Here is a 10,710-nt window from a genome sequence, read left to right on the forward strand (position 1 = left end):
GGGACCGCCCACCCCCGAACCCCACGACGCTGTCGATTTTGTTTTTTGGTTTTCACACGAACCAGGCGCGCAGGCGCGGGAAGATTCGCCGCAGGAACGCGGAGTCCTCGTCCGACACGGAGCCGGCGCCCAGGCCCGCCACGGAGGCGCGCAGCGTGAGGAAGAAGGTGGGGGGGTTGGCGTTCTGGCTGTGCTGCACCACGAACTCAGCCGGGACTACGCCGCAGAAGCAATCGGGCACACCGGGGAGGGAGGGAGGGGAGGGTGGGGAGGGAGAGAGGGGAGGGAGGGAGGAGAGGGAGGGAGGGGTCAGTACCATGGCAACTTGTGTAAATGAGAATGCAAATGACAGTACAAGTGAAATGGACGATACAAATGAGACAGCACCAAAAATAGACCGTCTGCTCCATCAACGTACATCATTAACAAAACAAAACAAACAAGAAAATCAGGACAAATGAAAGCCTAGCAACGTTACAGACATCTACATACGAGACCGTACAAATGAGACAGAACACGACAGGACAACCTGATGAGCCAGACCGGCACATACGAGGCAAACTGTGCGACTCAAACAGTACAAACACTCCACACAACAATAAAAATAAAACATAATAAAATATAATAAAATAATTCTCACGACGTTTCGGCCACAACGCAAGCAGCCGTCCTGAGGTGAAGAACAGGTCTGTCGGGAAGACAGCGTCTGCTGCTTGCGTTGTGGCCGAAACGTCGTGAGAATTATTTTATGTTTTATTTTTATTACTTTATTATCTCCCTTCTACGTGACTTTACAGAAAGAACCAAGAAGATGAATCCCTGCAGTCACGAAAGCTTTAAATCGAAACTCCACACAACACCACCGTAGACGCTACAAAACGAGTCGAACAAAACCCGCGCATCTCAAGTCGCACCGCGGCAACGAAAGCGAACCGTCGCCGCGGCGACGAGCGACGCGAACCTCCGCGCCCCCCCAAAAGGACGTTCGCCCACCTCACCCCCGACCCCCGACCCCCGACCTTTGCTCTGCGCCTCGGCGCCCAGAATTTGCTCGCGCGGGATCCATCCGTCGAAGTTGAGGAGGTCGAGCCAGTGGGCGATGATGTCGCGCGCCACCTCGGCGTCCCAGCGCCACACCAGCAGCTGGTGGAATCCCTCGTCCCACAGGAATCCGCGCGGGAAGAAGGAACGTGACGGCACGGCGGTGAGCAGCGGCGCCGGCCAGTAGAGCACGGGCCCCTCGTCCGCGAGCGGCGAGCGCACCACCGAGCGGCCGTAGAAGTAGCCGACTCCGCCCAGCGCGTTGCTCATGGTCGCCTTGGCGAAGGCCACCTGCGCCGGAGGGAAGCCCTTGGCGCCCGCGAGGCCAAAGGTGCGCTCGAAGCGCGCGTCGAACGCCGCCTGGCGGGCGGCGAGCTCCCGCGTGAGGGCGGTGCCCGACAGCGCCCCGTCACGCCGCTCCACGCTGCCCGACTCGAAGAGCACCTCCATCTGCGCAAGGTGGCGCAAGGTGGGAGGGGGGCACGGATTACGGGGGCGGCGCACGCAAAACCTACGGCGGAGGTGGTACGCGCGAGGTGATTGCGCACTTCACTGTAAATTTAAATTGTTTTTTTTTTTATCACCAACGAAGGATTAAAACTATTAAATAAACTAGTTTTTATGTTACCAGGTAAGGCCCCACTGATCTATATAGCTCTTTTTCTAAATGTGGAGGGAAAAACCGGAGGACCCAGAGAAAAATCCACGCGACCATGGGGAGAGAGAGACACGCAAACTCCAAATACCGGCGTCAGGGTCGGGATGGAACCCACGACCTCCTGTATACCAGTCAGGGTAGTTAACATCTCGCCCAGGACCCACAGCATGGGTACAACATCCATAAGTTTAAATGTAGTCGATTATGCTCTGGAGAGCATCTCTAGAGTGTATCGTGGCCTACTCTTCTACGGTGGCCAGACGTAATGTACCCACACTTTAACCGCACCACATTTAGGTTGAACTTCTTTCACACCGTACAAAGCTAACAGTGCTAATCGGAGGTGCGGGGGAAGGACAACACACATAACAATAAAAGCAGTTCTAAAGAAATTAGTTCGTCAATCTAAATTATTAAAAAGTGCATAGTTCCAATGGCTTCCTAATATCGGAAGGAAGAGCGTTCCAGACGGCCATAGAAGCACATCTGAAGCAGCGGTCGCAAACGGGTTTTGATTCCTTACCCGTACCCGTACCCAGCCGCACCAGGGTCGCAAACGTGTACCCGTACCCGGCCGTACCCGTACCCTACCCGATACCCGGCCGGGTACGGGTAGCCGGGTATCGGGTAGGGTACGGGTATCGGGTATCTGATTGCGACCTCTGATCTGAAGGTACGTGATGCGGTGATCATCTTCGTTCGATGGCCAGCCAAAAGCCGCTGCTGCGAGGATGACCGGAGTTCGCGTGATGCTGCTTGTTCACCCTTGACCAAATCAGTAAGGTATTGTGGTTCACGTCTGGAAAGCAGTTTGCGTGTGCAATGAGTGCGACCTTGCAATGTAAGATTACTGCAAGGTCGCAGTGACCAGCGAGGTAAGATCGGCGCCGGTGAGGACGGCCTGCGACGAGACGAGACCGTCGCCGTGCCGTGCCGCACCTGGAAGGGCGCCCTGGCCGTGAGCTGGTGCACTACGAGCGTGGAGCCGTCGCCATCGCTCGGCTCGGACGGGCCCAGCTGCCTCCCGTCCACGGCGACGACGTAGCGCCGCTCCTCCCCTTCGTCCGGGCCGAACACGAAGCGGCCGCTCAGGCTGGCGCGCACCACCTCCGTCACGCGCTCCAGCCCCCCCAGTGGCGCCCGCAGGCTGTTGTACCTGCGTCGCCAGCAGCCAATCGGCAGTCGGTGTCAATGCCCCTGGCCGATCAGCAATCGCCGTCGGCAATCGAACATCTGACCGCACCTCCGATTAGCGGGGTTGGCCACGTGCGGTGCGAAAGAAGATCGACACGCACGCGCGCACACTCTGTACATCGTCACTTCGCCTCACCTGCCGCGTCACTCTTCGACCGCGCGTCACTCTGCGTGGGGTCGGCGTCACTCTGCGTGCGCGCGCACCTGGCATACTTGGCGTCGTTCGTCTTGGGCGCGGTGGGCGCGGCGAAGGTGACGCGGAAGTCTCCCAGCTCCTCCGACGAGCCGTCGACCGCCGCCAGGCGCTCCCCCTGCTCCACGCGGGGTCGCAGGACGCCCTGGCCGTCCGTGGCCACGTAGACGAGCAGCGAGACGAGCGGAGCGGCCTCCACCGACGCCTGGGAACGTCGCGGGGTCGCGCAAACCAAAGTCAGGGGGCCCCCCCCCAACGCCGCCGGCTGGACCGCTGCCACTGGGATTTTTGCACACAGCGTTGGTGTACGGTGTTTTTTTCTGCAATATTTTGCTGTCTTTTCTTGGATTTTCTGTTTGCACTTAGTCACATATTCACTTTAAGATGTTTTTTGTTCATGTTTTTGTTTTTTGTTTGATGCGGTTGCACCCCATTCAAGAGCCGAATGGCTCACAGGGCTATACCTAATAAATGAACTTGAACTTACGCCGAGATGTTACGGGCCGTCCCTGCCTGTAGCTCAGAAGGCTAACGCAGCGCAAGGTAGAACGATTCATCACGAAGGTTTTTGGGTTAGATCGCGTAAGTATAAATGTGTCGTAACCCTCCACCACCCGACACAGCCAGTGAGGTTTGTCACGTAAACAATGCGCCAATTAGTTACAGATAGTGGCCAATCGCCCGGTGATCCTGGATGTAATTACCAGCGAAACCTCATTCTACTAAAAAAGTAAATGTTGTAGATTTACTCTCCAACACACCGGTGGGCTGAAATAGTAACTAAATGGCGCGTTGTTTACGTGACAAATCTCACTGGCTGTGTCGGGTGGTGGAGGGTTACAACACATTTATACTTACGCAATCTAACCCCAAAAACCTTGATCATGAATAATATTGGTCGCGAAAGCCTACGAGTAAAATTATAATAATTCACTCACCTAAGATAACTTTTGGGTAAGAAAAAGACAAATCTCCCCCTTGACAAATTGCGAGTCTACCATTTGAGACGGCGTAACGTGACGTGGAGGGCGGTGCGAAAACGTCTCCCGGAGCAAACTAACGGACGAACCCGCGGTTTGACGGTGACGCGCCAGCTCCAGTCTCCGCCGTGCGCCCCGCCGGCGCGCTTCACGAACGCGGCGCGCACCGAGAAGTCTCGCTCCAGCGCCTCGTGCACGCCTAAGTGGCGCCCGTCGTGCGCCAGCCAGCCGTAGCGCGCCAGCGCGTCGCCCTGCTCGCACGTGTGCCGCAGGGGCCCCACGCCGCCTCCTGCCGTCTGCTCCATCCACATGAGGCCTGTGTCAGACCCACAGAGAGAGAGAGCGGCCACGGGGGAGATCCCAAAGGCCCCTAGTGGCAGAGGTCGCAATCGAGTACCCGATACCCGTACCCTACCCAATACCCGGCTACCCGTTTGCTACCCTGGTGCGGCCGGGTACGGGTACGGGTAGGCCGTGAGTCACTGGTGAGTCACCGTTTGTCACTCATTTCCCAACGTCTTGTCTCTTCTCACAATTCAAGTTCCTAGAATCAACCCACCCGCGCCTGCAACATGGCTTCATTCCAGAGGTCGCAATCGGGTACCCGATACTCGTACCCTACCCGGCCGGGTACGGGTACGGGTACCCGTTTGCGACCCTGGTGCGGCCGGGTACGGGTACGGGTAAGGAATCAAAACCCGTTTGCGACCTCTGCCTAGTGGTGAGTGTGAAGCCAGACAGGTGAGTGTCAAGCCAGGTGAGTTGTGAAGGCAAGCAAGCGTAAAGAGATACGAGTGTGAATTAAGACAGGTGAGTGTGAATTCACAAAGGTGAGTGTGAAAAAAGACAGGGCATTGAGAAGTCAAGCATCGGGGTAGAAGGAACTTTGTGGTCCTGGTTCGCACTACCGTGGTGGAGAGATGTTAACTACCTCGCCTGGTATACAGGAGGTTGTGAATTCCATTCCGACCCTGATGCCTCTATATTTTGAGTTTGCACGTTCTCCCTGTGGTCGCATGGACTTTTCTTCGCGTCCTCCGGTTTTTCCCGCCACATTTAGAATCAGTATCACGCGTTCGAGAGTATTTGGCTGCTATAAATTTCCACGTGAAGATAAGCCACTTCATTGGGTTATCATTTGTGACAGCCAGGTCGCTTCTGAAAAAGCGCCATCCAGCTCAGTGGGCCTTACCTGGTAAAATACATTTTTTACAAAATAGTTTTTAGTTTTACCGGCCACGGGCGAGCGCGGACTCCGCGTCTTCATTCCGAAGTAGACCCCCGGCCGGTACGAGCCCCAGAAGCGGTCGGGCGATGCCGCGGGGAGGGAGGAGCCCTGCGGCACGGCCGGCTCGGCGGGGAGCGGCGTGGTGAGGCGCGCCGCGAGCCGCCAGCGCACGTACGACGCCCAGCAGAACCAGGCGAGGCTCACGGCGCCCAGCACTATCGCCACGTTGAGCAGCGCGCCGCCGATGTCCCAGCTCGGGCGGCGGGCGGCCCCTTTCCTCGTGGGCCGAGGCACGGCGCCTGTCCGTCGCGTCGCCGGGCCGTTATCGTCGTCGTCGGCGGCTGGGCGAGTGCCGCCGGCCGCCGCCACCGCCGCCGCCGCCTTGCGGGAAGGACGCTGCTTGGGGCCTGGCATGGCCTACAGGGTGGTGGAGGGTGTGACAGTGGCGCAGAGAGTGTTCAACTACAAACGCGGTTCCAGGGGAGGCCAGGTGGACCGGAGGTTAAAAACACTGAGCTGGTACTGCCGAGATCCTGGGTTTGAAATTCTCAGGGCCGGTCTCGCTTCGCGGGGGTGACGCTCTTCCTTCCGATGAAACGCTCCTCCTTTTTGGAACGCTTTTCCCACCGATGTTAGGAAACCACTTGGAGCTATGTACTTTTGAATCATCTAGATTGAAAACGAATTTATCTAGAACTGCTTTTTGTGTGCAGTTTGTTATCCTTCCCCCCGCCACCCCGCCGCCGCACCTCCAATTATCCCGGTTGGCCACGTACGGCGCGAAAGAAGTTCAACATACGCACACACATGACCTGAATTCCCTTCGCGAGCATTTGGGCCGAGTGAAAGTACATCACCAAAGAGGGCGTGGCCCCTATTGCAAGAGGAGGCGGCCATTCTGTGTCGGCGTCCGCGTCATTGTCCAAATTTGAAACGCTACCTGTAAGTTAGTCAATTGGTGTTACTCGATTGGGATTGAGTAATTCGCAGTAATCATCGCCCCCTGCTGCAAAAACATGGCAGGATGCTACTCAAAAAGTGCCATCAGACTCGGTGAGGCTTTTCTGGTTAAACAAGCGGAACATTTTTCGATTTAAAGCTTTCGTGACTGCAGGGATTCATATTCTTGGTTCTTTCGGTAAAGTCACGTAGAAGGGAAATAATAAAAATAAAACATAATAAAAATTATCACAATTCGGCCACAACGCAAGCAGCCGTCCTCAGGTGGAAAAATAAAAAAAACGTCGTGAGAATTTTTTAATGTTTTATTTTTATTATTTTATTATTTCCCTTCTACGTGACTTTACCGAAAGAACCAATAATACGCGGAACATTGACAAATAGGTGGTGGGCACATTTCATTTAATATTTAACTTCGTCAGCGACACGGTCTTGACCTTTGACCTGCAAGTATTTGCCCAACAAATAAACTCGTAGAATCACGGAAATGTCACTTTTTTTTCAACTGCATCTGCAGTTTAAAAGACCCACAAAGAGAGACACGCACGGAGAGCGCGGGACAAATCGAGACCCCGAGGAAGACGCAGAAAGGAACACAATTCTAAAGAGCTAGACAGAAGTGAAAATATGCAAACACAGAAAAACTCGAGACAAACACGAGAGAGCGACAGACAGAAAGACACGGAACGAGACGAGCAGACGCACACACACACACAAGAACCATTACACACATTGCGTTCCAACCTAATTAGCCCTAGAAGACAAAATACGTCAATAGTTCTCACTTGCGGTGGATTAATGCAACTGGCCAGTAATTACTTTGCGCATTCTTACGTTTTAAAATAGGGAGCAACTAATGGCAAACGAGGTGAAATTACGAAAGTGTATTTATAGATATTTGACGCGGCAATACATCCACCCGGTGTGAATGTAAATAGGTAATATTTTTTTAAACTTTTTTTAAAAACACGCTTTCATGATATGTACTAGTAATGGCAGAACTCCACGACTCCATGAAGTGGCCCCGAAGCTTGCCAGAACGTCAGGGACTGGCCAATTACAGCCAACGTCAGTTGAGCGTGGACAATTAGGCCCAAGCCGAAACATAACATGTACAAATAATTCTAGATTTGAAGTTTTCGTGACTGCAAGGATCCAAACTCTTTGTTTTTTTTCGGTAAAGTCACGTAGGTAAAAAACTATTAAATAAATTAAAATAAAAACAAATTAATTACAGTAAATTGCTTCCGAAACGTCGTGATTTAATTAATTTGTTTTCATTTAAATTTATTTTATATTTTTTACCTACGTGACTTTACCGAAAAAAACCAAAGAGTATAAAAAAGATTGTTTAAAAATATATATTTCTATGATAGAATATAGTATTGTCATCAGTATGACATAAGTATACCAGGTTTGCAGTCGATACCACATTGGGAAGTGGGTTAAAATTGAGTTACAAGATTTGAAGATACGACAACAACAGACAGAGTGAAAAGAAAGCTTGTAAAAAATTTACCCGTAAAAACAAAGTTTTTCACTATAAATCCTTTATATGAGTGGCGGCTAGAGTCCTCTCGTCCTCTGGCTTGAGATAGCTGCCACCTATGGGTCAGATGATTGCCTGCCACCATTAAGCAATTGGTAATTAAATATAATTTTTTTTCCCTAAAAAGTGTAAAGTTATGGAAAAACATTTTCACGAAAATAAATTGTCACGCACAACGAGTCTGTGTGCAAAATGTCAGCTCGATTGGATCACGGGAAGTGGGTTAAAAAACGACCGAAAGATTTGCACGGTCCTAAGCAAGCAAGCGAACTTAATATAAAGGATTTAAAAAGTCTACACTATGGGAACCTCATTTGCCAGTAAAAATATGATAATTGGTTTTTTACACTTCTATCTGGCAACAAAACTTTTGGCGTCATCTGGTGCAACACCATGTGAGACTAGGCTCTAAGGAAAGCTGTCTCGGGTGTGGACCAATCAACTTCAAGGACAGTGTACACATTATCAGAGTTATGTTTTTTTGTTTGCATTACGACTGCAGGTATTATGGTCTATGCAAACATGACTCCTCGTAAAAAAGGTGTCAGTTTTGTTGCCAGATAAAATGGTAAAAAAGCAATTATCATATTTTTTTACTGGCAAATGAGGTTCCAATGGTGTAAATGCTTACCCCGAGCTCTCATACTCTGACGGTGCATTGTCTTTGAGTTGTGCGCCTTTTGGCGTCATCTGGTCCAACACCATGTGAGACGGGGCTCTAAGGAAAGCTGTCTCGGGTGTGGACCAATCAACGTCAAGGACAGTGCATACAGAGTTATGTTTTTTGTTTGCATTATGACTGCAGGTATTGTGGTCTATGCAAACATGACTCCTTGTAAAAAAGGTGTCAGTTTTGTTGCCAGATAGAAGGGTAAAAAAAACAATTATCAAACAAAAAGTCATGCGCTTACAACGAATGTGAGCACATTCGAGGCGGGGCGTGTATTCCGTTTACAGCCCCCTGCGCAGTGCGAGTGGTGGAAATTCCACGTTCCTATGGCGGGGCAAGGGGTGGTCGGGGGGGTGGTAGGGACGGGTCTATCCATGTGACATTTACGGTGTGCGTGGTGCATTCTCAATGGCTCGCTGAACCCCATTCATTCATTCGCTCGCTCGTATACTCACGTCTCGGCTGTACGCACCACGGAGGCCGCGTCCCCCACGCTGCCCGCAGGACAACTCCTGCGGTGCTCTGTGCGAGAGCGTTCGACGAGGAGAGAGAGAGAGAGGAGAGAGAGAGAGGAGAGAGTGATTTTAGAGGAGGCTGGCTCACAATGGCCAACGCTGATAAGGCAGACGTGGACACGGATACCACGCAAATCGATTCCGTGACACGCGCAATTCGATTCCACAAACCGATTCCACCACCCCCCACCTACAGCAGAGTCTGTTGTTCCCTTTGTTGTTGTTAAAGTATAGAACTGTATGTACCCCGCTCGCTAATTTGCCACGAACGGGCAGCAGCACGCCAATCGGACTGACCAACGCCGTGTGCCGATTAGCAAGATTCGATTTAATAAAAAAATCTCTGGATCGATCCGCTCGCGAATCGACAATCGCTTGCCGCGTTTCTTAGGTTCCCACCTACACCCTGACGCCTCGGGCCTCAGCGCTGCGCTTGGATATGCGGCGTGGAATTGTGCCCCTTTGTTGCGTCTTAGTTTGATTGTTTGACCCTTTGTTTGTGTGTTTGTTTATTTATTTATTTACTCGACGAACCCACGCGTCGCTGCCCTTTACAAACGGAGCGACACGACCCCGGAAGCCGACCATCGATGACGTCGGGGGGACGATGACGTCACAAGGGAGACTCAGACCCCTCCCCCCCCTCCCCCTTCTGCCACGTGCAGCCTTCGACGGCTGCCTGGGGCAAGTGCTCGTTTAACACGTTCAAGTTCAAGTTCATTTATTAGGTATAGCCCTGTGAGCCATTCGGCTTTTGAATCGGGTGCAACCGCAACAAACAAAAAACAAAAACACGAACAAAAAACATCTTAAAGTAAATATGGGACTGAGTGCAAACAGAAAATCCAAGAAAAGACAGCAAAATATTGCAGAAAAAACACCGTACACCAACGCTAGTAGTAGTATAAGGCAGGCTTTAGTAGACCAATGTTACCCACGATAGATTGTCTTTGGGTGTTAGATCGCGTGAATATAAATGCGTCGTTAAACCCGCCACCGGGCCGTTATCGACGACGATAACGGCCCGGCGACGCGACGAACGGGCGCCGTGCCTCGGCCCACGAGGAAAGGGGCCGCCCGCCGCCCGAGCTGGGACATCGGCGGCGCGCTGCTCAACGTGGCGATAGTGCTGGGCGCCGTGAGCCTCGCCTGGTTCTGCTGGGCGTCGTACGTGCGCTGGCGGCTCGCGGCGCGCCTCACCACGCCGTTCCCCGCGGCGTCGCCCGACCGCTTCTGGGGCTCGTACCGGCCGGGGGTCTACTTTGGCATGAAGACGCGGAGTCCGCGCTCGCCCGTGGCCGGGAAAGGTTTGTCACGTGAAGAAAACGTGGGGCAATTTGTTACTGGTCCAGCACACCGGTTGTCTATTGGAGAGTAAACCCACAGCAACATTTACAATTCAAGTACCGTGACGTTTCGCCAGTATCTTCTTGGTTCTTTCGGTAAAGTCACGTAGAAGGGAAGTAATAAAATTATAAAAATAAAACATAATAAAATAATTCTCACGATGTTTCGGCCACAACGCAAGCAGCCGTCCTCACTCTTCACCTGAGGACGGCTGCTTGCGTTGTGGCCGAAACGTCGTGAGAATTGTATTTTATTATGTTTTATTTTTATAATTTTATTATTTCCCTTCTACGTGACTTTACCGAAAGAACCAAGAAGATGAATCCCTGCAGTCACGAAAGCTTTAAATCGATAATTAAATCAATATTCTGAATC

The 10,710-nt window shown here is 52.0% G+C and overlaps 1 protein-coding gene across 1 annotated transcript in view; it reads right to left on the reverse strand.

Annotated features, from left to right (window-relative positions):
* MOGS (mannosyl-oligosaccharide glucosidase) overlaps positions 1 to 9,307 on the reverse strand; it is a 14,943-nt gene extending 5,636 nt beyond the window's left edge. The window contains exons 1-7 of the mRNA XM_078618444.1: positions 8,929 to 9,307; positions 5,300 to 5,711; positions 4,156 to 4,382; positions 3,098 to 3,291; positions 2,639 to 2,855; positions 1,020 to 1,491; positions 63 to 216 (exon numbers count right to left, since the gene is read on the reverse strand). Coding sequence (XP_078474570.1) covers positions 63 to 216; positions 1,020 to 1,491; positions 2,639 to 2,855; positions 3,098 to 3,291; positions 4,156 to 4,382; positions 5,300 to 5,708 — 1,673 coding nt within the window. The 5' untranslated portion in view covers positions 5,709 to 5,711; positions 8,929 to 9,307. The remainder of the gene's footprint in view (positions 1 to 62; positions 217 to 1,019; positions 1,492 to 2,638; positions 2,856 to 3,097; positions 3,292 to 4,155; positions 4,383 to 5,299; positions 5,712 to 8,928) is intronic.
* Between the last annotated feature and the right edge of the window lie 1,403 nt (positions 9,308 to 10,710).

The sequence above is a fragment of the Lampetra planeri genome, chromosome 57 (genome assembly GCF_965212315.1).
Source record: "Lampetra planeri chromosome 57, kcLamPlan1.2.h2, whole genome shotgun sequence".
NCBI classification, from domain to species: domain Eukaryota; kingdom Metazoa; phylum Chordata; class Hyperoartia; order Petromyzontiformes; family Petromyzontidae; genus Lampetra; species Lampetra planeri.